This window comes from Annulohypoxylon truncatum (genome assembly GCF_022578515.1).
Source record: "Annulohypoxylon truncatum strain CBS 140777 unplaced genomic scaffold F4807scaffold_47, whole genome shotgun sequence".
Taxonomy (NCBI): Eukaryota; Fungi; Ascomycota; class Sordariomycetes; order Xylariales; family Hypoxylaceae; genus Annulohypoxylon; species Annulohypoxylon truncatum.
Genome location: NW_025953833.1, coordinates 56765 through 72063, shown reverse-complemented (window position 1 = coordinate 72063; position 15299 = coordinate 56765). Strand labels below are relative to the sequence as shown.

General features: G+C 48.9%; 6 protein-coding genes across 6 annotated transcripts; 1 reads left to right on the top strand and 5 right to left on the bottom strand.

Annotated features, from left to right (window-relative positions):
• Positions 1-124: 124 nt before the first annotated feature.
• On the top strand, positions 125-2334 carry F4807DRAFT_294242 (PIN domain-like protein). The gene is made up of 3 exons (XM_047994858.1): positions 125-254; positions 308-468; positions 543-2334. Exons 1-3 carry the CDS (start codon positions 241-243, stop codon positions 2039-2041), a joined length of 1674 nt encoding a protein of 557 aa, XP_047849579.1. The 5' UTR covers positions 125-240; the 3' UTR covers positions 2042-2334.
• Positions 2335-2995: 661 nt separating this feature from the next.
• F4807DRAFT_471303 (uncharacterized protein) lies at positions 2996-4370 on the bottom strand (the record flags this gene model as incomplete). Its single annotated transcript, XM_048002913.1, has 2 exons — positions 2996-4114; positions 4193-4370. 2 exons carry the CDS (start codon positions 4368-4370, stop codon positions 3393-3395), a joined length of 900 nt encoding a protein of 299 aa, XP_047849578.1. The 3' UTR covers positions 2996-3392.
• Positions 4371-5182: 812 nt separating this feature from the next.
• Positions 5183-6457, bottom strand: F4807DRAFT_444376 (mediator complex, subunit Med18). Its single transcript, XM_047999655.1, has 2 exons — positions 5770-6457; positions 5183-5708 (listed from the first exon to the last, which is right to left on the bottom strand). Exons 1-2 carry the CDS (start codon positions 6195-6197, stop codon positions 5369-5371), a joined length of 768 nt encoding a protein of 255 aa, XP_047849577.1. The 5' UTR covers positions 6198-6457; the 3' UTR covers positions 5183-5368.
• A 248-nt stretch (positions 6458-6705) lies between these two features.
• F4807DRAFT_444375 (putative cinnamoyl-CoA reductase) lies at positions 6706-8154 on the bottom strand. The gene has a single exon (XM_047999654.1). It carries the CDS (start codon positions 7993-7995, stop codon positions 6970-6972), a length of 1026 nt encoding a protein of 341 aa, XP_047849576.1. The 5' UTR covers positions 7996-8154; the 3' UTR covers positions 6706-6969.
• Positions 8155-8854: 700 nt separating this feature from the next.
• On the bottom strand, positions 8855-10412 carry F4807DRAFT_444373 (glycoside hydrolase family 7 protein). Its single transcript, XM_047999653.1, has 2 exons — positions 9272-10412; positions 8855-9195 (listed from the first exon to the last, which is right to left on the bottom strand). The coding sequence occupies exons 1-2, from the start codon at positions 10104-10106 to the stop codon at positions 9011-9013; spliced, it is 1020 nt and encodes a 339-aa protein (XP_047849575.1). The 5' UTR covers positions 10107-10412; the 3' UTR covers positions 8855-9010.
• On the bottom strand, positions 10390-13396 carry F4807DRAFT_444372 (MFS general substrate transporter). Its single transcript, XM_047999652.1, has 4 exons — positions 13225-13396; positions 12457-13171; positions 12079-12366; positions 10390-12024 (listed from the first exon to the last, which is right to left on the bottom strand). Exons 2-4 carry the CDS (start codon positions 12687-12689, stop codon positions 10764-10766), a joined length of 1782 nt encoding a protein of 593 aa, XP_047849574.1. The 5' UTR covers positions 12690-13171; positions 13225-13396; the 3' UTR covers positions 10390-10763.
• Between the last annotated feature and the right edge of the window lie 1903 nt (positions 13397-15299).

Genomic DNA, 15299 nt, shown 5'->3' with positions numbered 1-15299 from the left:
TCATCATGAGATCCACGCTTCCAGATTTCTTTGACCATTGTCGCACACGCTCTAGTTATTTCGACGCGTCTTGTTTGTAATGCATTCATACAGGAGTGAAGGTGTATGAGAAACACACATCTTCAGTTCTTTCAATATTTGCAGCGTTTATTCTAGTTGGCAAGGATTTCCCTGTACGTGATGAGCTATCTGTAACTGAGAACTAAAGAAACATCTGTACTTTTATATCTAATACACGCGATGGGTCTTCAAGGGTCTGTTTTTCTTTTGAATTCTATGATAGTCAAGATCTAACAGCACATATTAGATTTTCGTTGAAGAAGACAGGGATTGGCGAGGTTAGGTCAATCGCTCAGTGGTCCTCTGATCACTTTGAGCTCAATCATCGGCCTCTTCGAATTGCCGTCGATCAAGCGAATTGGTGGTTCAGAAACGTGACGCCACAAAAAGAAATCGAGATCCAAAGACGTAGGTGCTAGCGCCAACAATGAGACTGCATCCATAGATATGATGTTAGGCTAATCAGACAATTATCAAATTAGAATGTCGTGGATCCCACCCAAGAGAGAAACGAATTCTAGAACGGGTATGCTACCTATTACGGATGAACGTGCAGCTTATTTTCGTGTTCGACGGTCCAAATAAGCCAAACAAGCGCCGCCCCACGGCTCGGACTTATAGTGAAGATAATCTTGCACTCCTGAAAGAACTCCTGGACCAGTTAGGCGTCCCACGCCATGAAGCCCCTGGTGAAGCCGAAGCCGAGTGCGCTAGACTTCAAAAGCTAGGCGTTGTAGATGCTGTATGGACTGATGACACTGATACGTTCATGTTCGGGTGTGAAACCGTCGTCCAATTTTGCCGGCTAGAAGGTTCCGAATTTAATAGCGAAGACAGTGTGCTTGTCTACACTGCAGACAGTCTCCTGAGTCAGAGCAAACTTACTCAACAAGGTATCATCATGTATGCGATTCTTGTTGGATGTGATTATGCCGACGGTCTATCTCGATTTGGACCGAGGACTTTGCTGGAACTCGTGAAGCATCATAAGTTCCAAGAAACTGCAGAAATACTGGCCACGTCCGCTTCAAATAATCATCGAGAGCTCAGTAAATGGCGGGCAATGCTCTTTCGCATGATGAAAGACACTTTCCCTTCCAAGAAGTTCACCCTCCCCCCGAATAATTTTCCGAATCTGGAAGTCCTGGGAAGCTGCTCTTGCCCGAACGTTTCTTCAGATTACAAGCTTAAGGGCTTGGTACGTAATTGGTTCCGGCCGTTTGGACCAAACTTACTCGCACGATGCACATTTCTTCTGAATCATTTCCACTCCCGGAAGAGTCTCTACTGGCCAGTAGAGTGCCTAGTGCCGATCGAACTTAACCATCGTCTCCGGGAAAAGGCCAATGATTTCAACTATGGTGTCACAGAAAATACAGCAATCGGATCTAGGAAAGAATCTACAATTGTGGTCGACCCATTACTCGTGATACCCGAACTTCGCGACGTTTATCCCCCCGGATATGAGTTCAGAAAGGTTGAGGCCACCCTCTTAGATTGCGTGATTCGCCGGGCGCTACCAGATCTCATCGAGAAGACTACTAAAAAGAAACCAAGAGGAAGGCCACAGAGGATTCCCCCTAGAGGGAGCACAACTACTACACCATCTCACGAGTCTCGAGCAAGAGAAATCCTTACCGAATTACAATCACTGGATGTTGTCTTGAACAAGCGTGGGCGCTCTAGGAAGAGGGATTCTAGCTCCTTCGAGGGCGGAAGCAGCAACAATCCACCAGAGCATAGCAATACATCGCGGAAGAAATTTCACGGACTGGGAGGACAAACGAAGCAAGCCGAGTTCTCTAATTATGATGCTCACGACACGAGGTTTTTGGAAGCCTCCCCTGTCATACTTAATGATCAAGGTGGTGAGAACAAGTCTCCTGGGGATTTCGAAGGCCCCGCGGTTTATAAGAAACACAAAGTCGACATGTCTTCTCTTGACGATATCACAGTCATCGACTTAACAGAAGCAGATTGAAATGCAATATAATCTACAATCTTTCACAATCCCATTCTCGAGATCGTCAAAGTGACTCATTCCTACATAGCCCCGGAGCATGCCGAAACGTATGAGAGCGGCCAACCCCTTTCAGACGCCTCAACCAGCGACGAAGGCGGTACCGAGGACGAAAGTGCGCGATCTATCACACATGTTCGATCGGGTCCCCGATCCTCGTCCGGCTCTGGATCACCTGCGCCGCTGGCGTTCCAGAACGCTTGGTTTGGTACGTACGGAGCTGCCGCAACCCCTGCTGCAACATCCTGCTCGCTCTCCTACGCCGCTGTGTGCGACCCGTTCCGCATCGAACCAGGCCTCAGCCCTCCTCTAGATTCTGATCTACTTCGGAGGAGGCACAATAGAGGAGGTCTTCTACCTGACGGCGGGCACTGAATACGCGTACAGCAACGCGCCCGAGCGCGTGGAGGCCCTGGTTCCGGCTGCCTGGCTCGCTACGGCGGGCGTCTGATCATACCCGGCGCTCGCCTTTACGCCGCTCACTCGCGATCCTCATTTGGTTACCTACTATGTACGCTATTTTGTCTGGGCCCCTGGGAGGTGCGACTATCCTGTTACGGGTGTACTTTGGGAATGTGGATGATGTTGAGGAAGAAAGCGAGTAATTGGTGCGATCGCATGACCAGTTAAGGGATTATTGTGTGAAAGGGGGTGGGGAGATGGAGGATTACGAGCATCCTGAAGCTCCTGAAAGGGGGCTCTATGAGAGAAACTGCTGGATTCCTTGAAGATCCAAGACCTTTGAAAGTGTCTTTCTATCATGTTCTGAGTAAATTTACTCTCCAAACGACTCCTGCCTGACATTCAAAATTACAAAGCAGGTCTTACCCGTGTTTGATTATCATAATTAACTGCAAAATGTGATCTTAGGGGTAGCTTATAGTCATGTTACGATCAGGAAATTCAAAGGCGCAAGGAAGTTAGAAAACCATTCGTATTCTGGAGGTAAATACAGCAACCTCAGAGTAGTACGTTACATCAAGTCAACCTTGAGGACATCCTTAATGTCGAATTGCCCAGCTCAAAATGCGAAGAGGATATGAGTACGATCCACGTAGCTGTGACAAAATTCCCCCACTAAGGACCGGGACTTCCATTGTTACAATGACGCATGGAACTTGCGATCGAAGCCAGTGTACTACCATCGTAGAAGGAGTACAGTCCAAGCTTTACCCGTTGGTGAAGGAACGCCAAGCTTCAGAGATATATCCCCGTTCCATATTCGTGATAGCCGCCAAACGTAATCGTGGAAAACAAAGCAACAGACCCAACTCTTTAGACAATTGGCGAGATCTCTCTTGCTTCGGTTCATCTAATTGTCACCGTGGGGGTAGAACTCGTTGTCATCTTCCGAATCAAAGCCTCTAGCAGCCTCCTCTCGAGCCATCCGATCGGCGAGATTCTGACGTCTGCGTTGTAGCTTCCTTGTGCGTTGGGATCGGCGAGAGGGCTGTGATACCGGTGTGTCAGGATCCATCGGTGTTCCCATGCGGCTTCTAGCCATCTGCGATTCCTCGAGCCAGAAGTCATGCTGATTCTGCTCACGGCGGGTTTGCATCGGGGCGTATTGGGCGTTGAACGTGGGGCTGTTGACTAGAATCTGTCGGGGATCGGTGATAATCTGTCGGCCACTAGGCTTAAAGTCGGCATCATGGTGGCCATTATAGCCAGATGATCGGACTAAATCGTAAAGACCGGGAGGTCCAGGAATTCCTCGGCCTTGGGGCTGTTGGGCGAGTCCAGGGGGCGCGCGGAGAATTTCTCGCTCCTGAGGTTGATAGTAGAATGAATCTCCAGGTTCCGGGGAGTAATGTAACATCTGTCGGCGACGATCACGATCGGGAGTGCGTATGCCAGAGTCATGCTGCTCCTCGGTTTTCGGCGGTAGTACTACCTTGGGAGTGTTCGAGGTGGTCGATTCCTGGCCATCGGACTCTGGCTCGGGACACTGGGCGGTGATCGTGGTCTTTTCAAAAGGATACTCGGCGTCTAACCACGGGATGGCTTTACCATAAGCAGGAAATCCTCGCGTAACTATTTATTATATTAGTCAGTCTTAGTTTGGATTGGATTCGGATAGTCATATATATGAGATCGAAATGGGTTACTTACCTGGCACAGGGTGAGCCGACGTTGTAGGACCATGATTCGAAGTACAAATGGCAGAGCTTCCTCCCAGAGAATTCACATCAGAACGCACGTCGACATAAGAAGGAAACACGAGAGGGAAGTTTCGAGAGCCCTCCGGTCGTTTCTCTTTCGGGAGATCGTAATCGCAAAGAGTAGCCATGGTTGTAATGTTTGGGCAAGTATAGTATGAGGTCAAATGTGAGGAAGTTGTTGGGTAAACGGCGGTAAGGTTGGAGACACAACCGTTGATGGTATCAAATCGTCGAAAAAAGGACAGGGGAAACCGACGGTGATACAATCGTAGATGGTTTCAGCTACAATTGAGGGAGTTTGCGGTGATTGGGGAAAAACCAGGTGCGGCAGCTTCGGCAGAGATGGTGATGAACCCAAATCAGTATAAGATTGAAAATGCGATGGATTTCTTGTAGAGTGAGTGCTGGGTTACCGTGAATGTCTCGAGAAGGCATTTTGGATTTTTTTTCCACCGATAATGGAAACCTTAGGTCTGAACTTTGATGTCAGGTTGAGTTCTCAGATCGGGAAGGAAGAGAGTTGGAAGAATAAGTAGATACGAAAGTGCGGTGGTATGGAGTGACTCAACGTTAAGCTAGACGCGTTCGATTTTACCAAAGGAAGAACGACCTAGTTAAGGAAGCATCAACAAACCTCAGCGTGCGTTCTTTCCTTAAGTACCTGCCTGATAAATTTATACGCAGAGATGTGTACTTATGTACCGCCAAATGACCTTCATGTTAATTCAGGGACCAGGTCCTGATATACTGATCATGTAGTCGTCCTTTTGTGCTTTTAGGCGTCCTTGTCCTTAAATGCATGAAATTTAGTGACAGTGACTTATCGCTGCCATAATGGATTGCCGTTAATAAGTTGCGTCCTATTTTATTAGGATATCATGTTATAGCTGCCCCTATAGATCGTGCATCATACTAGATTATACTTGAATTTCTATACACGCGAGCAGGACAACAAGTATATATTAGCGCCATTATCTATTATCCAATCCATAGGATGGGTATCGGAGCAAACCATGGATAGTGGCTTATTCTCTCACAGTGGAAAATGACATTATACTGATATAATATAATATTGGATTCAGTACATTACATACTATGTACTGTCGTATCTCCTCGTGGTAGGGTCTTATCCACGACCAGGTATAACCGGTGGAGGCGCAATCCTAGTGTCGAAGATCCGCCGGTCGAGGATCTTGAAATCAAATAGTCTGTCGAGCTCTAATTTCACACCTAGAAGCTCTTCGCTCGCTTTCCTGACCTTGTCAGGTTGGTTATCGTCAAGGACGTTCAGCTTCACGTTTAACACCCACTTCTGCGCTGGGTCAACTGGCCGCAGATCTGTAAATGCCGGGAGAGCAGTCACTGGTCGCCCCGGCGAGTCCGGCGGATGATAGTATCTGCTGAAGACAAACTCGATGTTCTCTCTGACGAAGGAGTAACTCTCCTGTATCATCTCGTTTTTATACCTAGCGAAGCTCGTTAGTATCAAATCTGGTTTGAACGTGGCTTATACAAGGGTAACCCTACTGAAAACCATTATCATTCATAGCTACTGGGAGAGCTTGTTGGTCTGGGATCTCGATCTTCTTCCTTGATGTTACTGGGGTATCTTTGAGAGGATCTGGTAGGTCTGTCCATCTCAAGGTACCAGGCAAAGCATTGAAATCCATCGCTGATCCTTTTCCGAAGTCCTTATCTAAGGAAACCTCATATGCCACTTGAAGAACATATGATGATCGAGCTAGCTGGTTGCTCAACTCCTTCCAGAGGGGCAAGAAACGTGACTGCTGGAAGGCGCGCGTATTCTTGAGAGATTTCGGCTGTGGCTGACCATGAAAGAACAGAATGCGGTGGACAGACTGGCGCGCCGTCATCCATGTCAAGCCTTGCAGGACTGCGCATGTCATAGAGAAGTCGGCATCCTTGACAGATGCTGTTAAGAAGAGCTCACGCATCCTGATTGGGGGAGCTGGTAATCACCGCGACGTCTTCTGTAGAGAGTTGACGAGATGGCGCGTATCCACGTGGTATGACTTCAGCGTCGCAGCATGTCCGAAGGAATTTAAATAGAAAATAAAGTAGAGTTCTGTTTCGAGATATATATTCCACATGAATTGATTGGAATGTAGAGAAGAAAGCGCCTATACGTGAATGAATTGAAGTCGGAGAATGTCGATGGATTGATGTTGGTGGTATTGACGATATTGAATGTTGAAGATGTTTAATTGATGTTCGCTAGCTCAGTAAGTAGCGGGCAATAGGGCTGAAAAACTACCCCCACGGTGCATTCCTGGGGTACCCTATTGATACATTTTTAGCGTTGTACAGCACCGAACGGGTACCTGACGGGAAGGAAGGTGTTACACACTGTGAGGGGTATCCACTACCTTTAACAAGCTCCCACTACTAAACGGCAAACTTCAGAAAAACAATGTCAACATCTGTCTTCTCTTTTCTCTGAATACTAGAGTTACTTTCTTCATTATTCGTCCTTGCTCCTGAATATATACCCACTAGTCACTCATTTCCCGACTATGACTCTGGCTTTATAAGGGCGTGAAGTCGTGAGTAAGCTTTTTAGAAAAGACTTTAACTACCTCTTGTAATGTTTGCAGTGGACGCTCCTACACGCACGCATCGCTGTTTAGACAAAATTGAGTATTCGATGAGCTAGTGCTTACGACCTGTTTCCTATCATTTTCATATACTAGGTTGAACGATAGCAAATTATGCCTTCTCCTTACCCAATATCTCGAGATACTGTGCTGCCACATCCACAACTGCAGTCTCAAAACTCTTCAACTTTCCGTCCATCAGCTTCTCTACATCACTTGAGTCCCATTGAAATTCCAGCATCGGCACATGTCCTTTCTTGAACACCCCATCCCGTACAGCCTTTGGAAATGCTTTCTCGACATAACCGAATATGTCAGCATGATCAACTCTTATAGCCACCCCGAAATCCCTCGGTGCTTCCGGGTGGAGTTTTGGGTCCAGGAGCGCGACTCTTAAGTGCACCTCTGCCAGGTCGTCCACATGTACGAAACCCCTGTGGACTGGCCATCCCACTTCGCCGCCGACAAAGCCCTTGATCAATGCATTGTTCGAACTGTTGTGCTCGGTCATAGCTTTGATGTCAAGCGCGAGCTCGTTACGGCCATACACATAACCGGGGTTTACATGCGCCACCCTAAACGGCGGGTTTTTCTCACGGATGAACCTGTCCGTGTCGTGTAGCTCCGCTACCTTGCCTAGTACATATGCCTCGTACCCAGTGTCCAAGGCCTGTGGGAAAGGGTCGGGCAGCGGTACGCGGGTCGCCGCGGAGACGACGTGGGCTGGCGGCACGAGGCCGAGGTTTCCCACAATGGACGAGGTGATGACAACGCTCTGGATGCTAGACGTCTTTAGCGTGGAGGAGAGTATGCTCGAGCTAATCTTGCGCGTGGGCTCGAAGATGTCCTTGATAGGTTCATACCACGGCATAAGCACCGGGGAGCCGGTGTGTATGATGTGCGTGACCCCTTTAAAAGCGTCGTCGAATGCTCCCTCGGCGGTGAAGTCCGGGATGACGACGGCGGAGAGCCGGTCTCCGGGCGCTAGTTTCTGGACGGCAGGATTCGAAGAAACCACCCGAGCCTTGTCTTCCGACCGTACTGCGTACCGTACATTGTGCCCTGCTTCAAGAGCCGTAGTGAGAATGGGGAAGCCGACTAGACCGTTACAACCGGTAATGAGAAACGTCGTGGTCATCTTGTTATGTTCTGTATCTAGGAAATTTGAGCAATTGCCTTTTCTACGCTCATCTCAGGTAAGTGTCTATATGTGCTTTCCGATTAATATACCTTCGGTTACACCCGTCTTTTCCGCCGTGGTGAAAATATGATATATAATACTACCCAAACTTTGGAAAGTGACCAATGCCTCGAAGGAAACGGGCACAACCCCTCAAGAGATATCCCCGTATAGATATTGGAGTGCCTATCTCTCCTGCCTCCTTAGTAAGCTTCTTGATCGGACATAACATTAATTCCACCATTGGATGCCACTCATACGAAACCAACTGGCTGGCTGTATTCGGGAATGCTTCGCAACAATGGACTGATTCATGCAGCAGCCGAAGTATGTTGCTGCGCAGTACGCATAACATGAACCTGGTGGTTAGCCTATTGTAGAACAACATTCACTAGTTAGATAGTCAGAGGACTCAAGATTGGCTCTTCTAGGACGAAGGGTCCATGTCATTCGTTATACTAGTGTGCGCCTCAGCTGAGGGTCCTCAGGGTCCAGGGTCTAGATCCAAATAACTACGGAGTAGTCTTGCTCAGATGAGGAATCATTTAGCTTCAATAAGACTTACGCCAATGTCACAGCTAACATTAGATTGTCACCGCCATAAAGATCTGATTTGTCATGTAGTTGTTGGTTTGCAATTACATTTCTAATGGCCCACGCCGTACTGTGGTGCAAGCGAGAGGCGTCGGATGGTTCAAGGTTACCATAAAACTTATCTGTCCATTATGCTTTGTAACCTTCGCAATGAACCGGTAGGAGACTGAGCGACACGGAATGAGGTTAAAATAAAGATTAGACGGGACGTTGGAAACTCAAATGCAAAAAATAGGGTACGTTTTGATTTAGTAGATACATACTACTTAGTTCACCTTAGCCCCTTTTCTTTCATACCACCTGAGTACCTAAGGACGACCATGATCACCACAATACCACCCATGTTGAAGAGAATACTATAGCCTATTGGTTCCTAATTCTAAGCTGTAGTAGTAGATCCGATATCGCCCCATCGAATGTTGGAAAAGGTGACGTGCGTGTCGGGATGCTGTGCCTGGATATTGGCCGGGGTGCTCTCCGCAATATTGCAGGGCCCGTTGGCGCCGGCGTCAAGCCACGACATCTGCTGCGTAGGGTCGTTCCAGATACTCATCGCCAGTACCACTGTAGTGTTTGATTCAAGTCAGCACATATCACTATCAATCCGAAGGAGATTCTAAGAACAGCAGGCCAAACTTACTCCCTCGCCCCAACGCCGCGCCCATGCCAGCAAGACCGCCCTGCCCATCATTGCAAGCGGAAATCGTGCCGCCGGGCGTCTGCTTGCCATCCTGGATATAGATACGCGAAATCGACGTCAGGGTGCCGCTGCCCTGAAACTGCGTCACGACGGTGAACTTCTTGCTCGTGTCGACGGTGCCGCCCGTCGCCCACAGGTTCTGCTGCCCGCTCGCGTACGGGTTGTACCCGCAGCCAGCCTTGTCGCAGTTGTCGCCCTGGCACGGGTGCGGCGTCATCGCGTTCGCCTTCGCGTTCGCCTCTAATATGTCCATCTCATTACAACAATAGCCCTGGCACTGCGCGTCGCAGTACCCCTGGCCCGCCGCCGCGCCGCCCGACGCGCCGCCCCCGTCGGCTTCCATCTCCGACAGGTAGAACGCGCCGTTCTCGCCGCACGGCACCTGCGAGTAGTCCACGTCGACGGAGAGCTCTTGGCCTAGCAGCTGCATCATGACGTACTCGCCGCCCTCGTCGAGCAGGTAGATGCGCGGCGAAGCAGGGTTCAGCGCGCCGCCACTGCCCGACGAGACGTAATGGTACAAGGTCACGGCGTCGTCCTCGGTCGAGACCCCCATCGCGGCGTAGTCGTCCGCCGTGCGCGAGCCCGCGGCGCCCTGCGCGTACTTGGAGTCCTTGTCCAGCACCACCGACGTGTTCTGCTGGACACAGCCATCTGCGGTCGTGCACTTCCACGTCGTCAGGGGCGGGTGCGCCTCCGAGCTCTGGGCGACTACTACGGCTGCGTTGGTTAGCAGCGAGCCTAGCAGGCTGGCGTACAGGAGTTTGGGAGACATGTTGGATGAGCGATTTGATGACTTACGAGTCCGTAATCAGAACCAAAACAACGCGCCTATGGTGGGGAGAGAGACCTATTTTTAATCAATTGCTGCCTCTTTGACCTTCCCATCCCATCGCATTCCTTCGCCCACCTACGCCCATTTAGGCGTAGTGGTGGATCTTGATATGCCGGGCCGGCAGTCCGCGACCGTTCAATTTAGGAAATCCGGAGAGTGCGAGGATATTGTAACATTACGGCTGAATAGCAGGCGTAGCCAAGTTTTGCGGGAGATACCTAGCTATTGTTTCAGCTTGATTCTGCACGTAGGCATCATCTACATACAATTCCAACTAGAGTACCAAGACTAACTCTACCAAAGCACTTGCCCACCGGTGCATTAACCACGCTAATGCTAGATCCCATAGAAGTATAACAGACATAAAACTTTTAATTGGACATTATTAGATTCTAATGAGCGTGATTCAGTGAACCAACCGGCAGCGTAATTCTATCACGGTATCATCTTACAGTGTCAGACACGTTAGACTCGTCCATCCCCGTCATCAATGCATCATCCCCCGACCTGGTATCTTCTATTACCCCTTTTCATTATCCAAAACCTGCACCCAACCGTTTCGCGGAGATTAGTGACGCATATATGAGTTTAGATGGTTTAGATGACAGTTCCCTTAACCTGCTTGAAATCCTTCACCTTGATGTCTCTCCACACAGCAGTGGCTACAAGACCCAAACCGGTAATGGCTGTAGCAGCGACGAACATCCACTTGAGGGCATCACCGTAGGCGGCGACAATAGCATCTCTAGTCGCAGAGCCGACAGGGTACGAGAGCTGTGCTGTGAGGGAGCTGTAGATAGTGGCGAGATCTCCTTGTGATTCCGCAGGCAGGTATTTAGCCAACGCCTTGGGGAACAAGCCTGTCCAGATGGCGGCGGCGATGGTACTACCGATAGCACCACCCACACTACTGAACATACCTTCCATAGCAAGAACGACGGCGACGTGTTGATGAGCAGCGGCGGCCATGACAGCCATCTGCTCACCGATAACGGAGGCACCGCCAGCGAAGGAGTACAGAATCTCACACATGATAATCCAGCCAAGGTGGGTACCCGGCTGTCGGAAGTGGATGAGAAGACCAATGCTCAAGATAGTGACCGGGACACCGAAGTAGAGTGTGGTCCACTTGAAACGACCAGTCCAACGGATCGCAAAACCTGCGATAAACGAGAAGAAGCACGATCCCAAGCTGTAGATGTTGCTGATGTAACCGGTTTGGGTAACATTTAGGTTAAGAACAACCTGGAGGAAAGACGTGAAGTAGGCAGTCCAGATGTAATATTCGACGAAGAGAACAGCGGAGAGAATACAGGCACCGAGGACGGTTCGGTCCATGAGAAGCTCCCAAGGCATGAACTTAACAGGGGCAAACCATTTCTCCCAGACGACAGATCCAATCAAGAGTAGACCGCCGAAGATGATTAGGCAGATAGTCAACGGGTCTCGCCAGCCGTAGTACTGGTACGAATAGATGTTGAAAGGGAGTAAGAAGAGCGCGAAACCACCAGAAACTAGGATAAGACAGATGACGTCGAATTCCCAGAAGTAGTACTTGATGCTCTCCCAGGTCGTCCGGTTGCTAGGGACGTCGACGATCAACCCGGCTTTCTTGGCCTTGGAGTAGTTCCAGGTGAAGAGGAAAAATAGAGGCAAGCACATGATCGGGGTGATGATGGAGAAAATACCGAATCCCCATCTCCAACCTATGCCACCTAGGACGCTCTGAGCAACGGGACTGGTGATCCAGACGGTAATGATGTAGGGAGAGGAGATGAAGGCCAACATCAAGGCTCGGTTCTTCAGGTGAGAAGTATCGGCAATGAAAACGGATAAAGAGTAGCTGAGTCCATTGTATCTGTTTACAGGTTGTTAGATATCCTAGTCGAGCGTAAAGGGTGTTATTACTAACCCGACCCAGTAGAAGACCTGCGCAGCGGCATAAGTCTCGACGTTGTTGCAAGCCGCCATCATGACAAGACCCAGAGTCATCAGGAGGACGACGATCAAGAAACCCTGGGGACGACCCCAGATATCTAGAATCTTGGCTAGCGTGAGCTTCGACACACCTCCGAAAATACCGGACATAACGCTCGTGGTGGCAGTCAGAGAGTGCAGCGCAAACGCGCTAGTGACATATGGGGTCAAAAGAGAACTCATTCCCGATTGCATCGAGTCGACGAAGTAGATAACCCAGATGCTACGCTTCTGTTAGCTCGCGAATAAGAGAAGAAGACAGAGGTCGGCTATTCGATTTCGTGATAATTGTTGCATACTAGTAGATACTTACAGTGCATAAGCCAGAATCAAGTGAGATTTCGACCAGACCTTTGTGGTAGCCTCTATCTTCCGGACACCAGCCTGAGCGTTGCTATCAACAGCATCGGAATCGGTCTCGGCATCGCTGTGGTGATTTTGATTGTCGACAACCCCGATCTCCTTATCATTCCCATCCGGAGTAGGTTTTTCTTCGACCGGCACCTCTGTGGGCCGGGCGAACCGGGCGAGCGGTCCTCTCATCATTTTGCTAAATTTGAAGCTGAAGCTGAAGCTGAATTTGAACAAATCTAAATCGATCGGATATCGAAATTAATATAGCGACCAGCTGGGTCAGTGGCGCGAAGTACGACTTGCTACTGGAGGACAATTGCAAGCCACTGTACTTCGGCGTACGCGAGACGTCTATATACCCTTATACAGATGTATATAAGAATATATAAACGAAGCAAAGCTTCTCGGCCGAGAAGTGTTGAGGTGTTGGCTGATGAGAGGAATAAAGAAGAAGCGAGAGTAACGCTGAAGCGGGAGAGAGAGATCTCTACCCTTATATTCGAAGAAGCATTGGCGGAAAGCGCAGGTGGGAATGGCGCGCATCCGAACCTTGATCTCTGGGCCTGGCCGTTCACGTAGCTAAAATAGTGGGGGTTTGGTGACCGAAGTGGAGGTTCCTTCCTTTGGCAACGGTCAAGAAATTTCACATACTGCGTAGTACGAGCAATACGTAGCTTTGCTCGCAGTTAGAAAAAAAGTCTCGGCATGATCAAGCAATAACCCATACCTGAAAAGGTTGACTATCCCGCGGTGGTTCCTCTAAGCTAACAAAAAGACATGCCTAAAAAAAACACATCTCATTCCACTCCCTTTTTCCCTTATTTGAATAGAGATATTTACGTAAAACCATCCCTCTCGTTGCCCCATGCTTTGTACCTGAGCTGAGATGAGGGAATCCTTAGCAAGGTGTGGTTGCGTGAGTTGGTCTAGAGATGGGCTAGTGGTACATCGAATCAGTACCAAACGGGGAAGGTTGTTCGGACAATCCAGGCATTTTAGTGGACCGCTGCGTTTAACGACCTTCAACGACCACCCCATTCCTTGCCCCGCTAGGCCCGATCCGGTACACTAGCCGATCAGATACTCGAAAAATCGGATCCCTGCGAAAATTTATCTTATCAATCAGTACCCATCAGCGCGGCCTGCGTGATCAGAGCCAACACTAAGCAAAGCTAATAACGGGATCACATTCTCGATCTCGTTGGCGTATCCCAATAGTCCGGGCAGCATTACGTCGAGGCCACGATGGGCTTAATGCGAAGGCTCATCCCTTCCATCTTTGCGCGACTTTCGCACGGCTGAGAACTGAATATACTCCATAAGCTGTATGTGAAACAGATGCGACTGGTCAGACCGCGAGACTAGCCGGGAGGCGAATCTGCACATGATGTTCAGATATAGTGTTCTAGAATAAAGGCGACGACAACGCTGCCTGGCGATCACCGATCACTGATACATACATACACGTATAGAGTATCCATTAGCGTCGTAAACTACGGCGTAAACTCGCTGTAGAAATCTAATAGATCATCTGACTGACGACAACCTGCTTAAGCTGCATCTAGCATCTGGATCAAGCTTATTTTCACGATCTTGTGAAAGAAGTTGGCAGTAGATCATCCGATTTATTCGAGTCTATCAAAACGTCCGAAGGTTGTGTAGTAGTTGTGTATTAGTGTAGTGCGACGTTATACTCAGGTCGCCCAGTCCTGCCAGATCTGACAGCCCGTTACTAGTTCTGTAAGAGCTAAACGCCAACGGCGTTGAACACACAAACAGGAGGTGCCGATATCGCGGCCAGAATTCGGAGCAATCAAGTTGTGGTGTAAACAGTAGCAAGCCTCAACAAGGTGACAGCCCGGTTTGTGATTCGTGACACCTAGAATGGCTACCATACGAGGATTACGTGTCCGACATCGTATACCAATCATGAGGTGCGAATAACAGGCCTGAGGACGGGTATGCCATGCATATGCGGACTAAGGTTCTCATCCCTCCCAGAAACACACCCCGTCTCATCTCCAGTGGTGTGGGCGTGGAACTCGTGGGAGTGGGCCATATAAGATTATCAGATGCTATGCGATCTGATTAACGGGCGAGTTGAAATTGGAGATGGGAATAAAAAAAAATAAGCCTTACACTGTTGCAACTTACAACGGCTGAACGGGCAGAACGAGCTAGCAAGGACAAGCTTCTGAATCATACTAACCCCAATTTAGATTAGATTCCGTAAACAACCGCTGTGGCTCAGGCCCACTTTTAAGAGCAAGCTACAGCACGTGACAACCCTTTTCTAGCTACCTATACGGGTGGGGGGGGTTCCTTGACATTATTGCCCCTTAATTGCATACTGGCAACTATCACCACTCCTGGCAATAGCTTCGACATGATTGCGTTAGAATATTCCTAAAAAACGTTGACGTATCTAGTAATCAATTGATTGAAGTCAGGTATAAGCTCTAGTTATAGTGGCCAGCCAGGGCTAAAATAACCACGTTGATATACTGTTCTTCTTGGGACACCATTTTACCTAGTTGTTTATTACCTGCATACACCCATTATCTACGTAATATCATTATATAAAAACACCATTATTTCTCTTATTGCAATAATTTCTTACTACTGCAATGATTTTCTCCCTGCAATGGTGGGTCTCGGCGGATCTCCGGGGGGTCTCACCAATCAAATTTTAAGGACTGAACCCAGGATATAAGCTCCAAGATCTGGACTTGCCCCACATGCGCGTAGATTCGTAAGCTAATTGGCCAAGTGGTCAAGCCTAATGACTCGTAAAACTGTAAT

Coding starts and splice junctions, on each gene's coding strand:
- F4807DRAFT_294242 (XM_047994858.1), top strand. Junction 469..542: donor AGAAATCGAGATCCAAAGAC/GTAGGTGCTAGC, acceptor TTATCAAATTAG/AATGTCGTGGATCCCACCCA.
- F4807DRAFT_444376 (XM_047999655.1), bottom strand. CDS start 6,197: ATGCGTGAGCTCTTCTTAACAGCATCTGTCAAGGATGCCGACTTCTCT. Junction 5,709..5,769: donor ATGAATGATAATGGTTTTCA/GTAGGGTTACCC, acceptor GAGCTTCGCTAG/GTATAAAAACGAGATGATAC.
- F4807DRAFT_444375 (XM_047999654.1), bottom strand. CDS start 7,995: ATGACCACGACGTTTCTCATTACCGGTTGTAACGGTCTAGTCGGCTTC.
- F4807DRAFT_444373 (XM_047999653.1), bottom strand. CDS start 10,106: ATGTCTCCCAAACTCCTGTACGCCAGCCTGCTAGGCTCGCTGCTAACC. Junction 9,196..9,271: donor CGCGGCGTTGGGGCGAGGGA/GTAAGTTTGGCC, acceptor CAAACACTACAG/TGGTACTGGCGATGAGTATC.
- F4807DRAFT_444372 (XM_047999652.1), bottom strand. CDS start 12,689: ATGATGAGAGGACCGCTCGCCCGGTTCGCCCGGCCCACAGAGGTGCCG. Junction 12,367..12,456: donor TTGATTCTGGCTTATGCACT/GTAAGTATCTAC, acceptor ACAGAAGCGTAG/CATCTGGGTTATCTACTTCG. Junction 12,025..12,078: donor CAGGTCTTCTACTGGGTCGG/GTTAGTAATAAC, acceptor ACCTGTAAACAG/ATACAATGGACTCAGCTACT.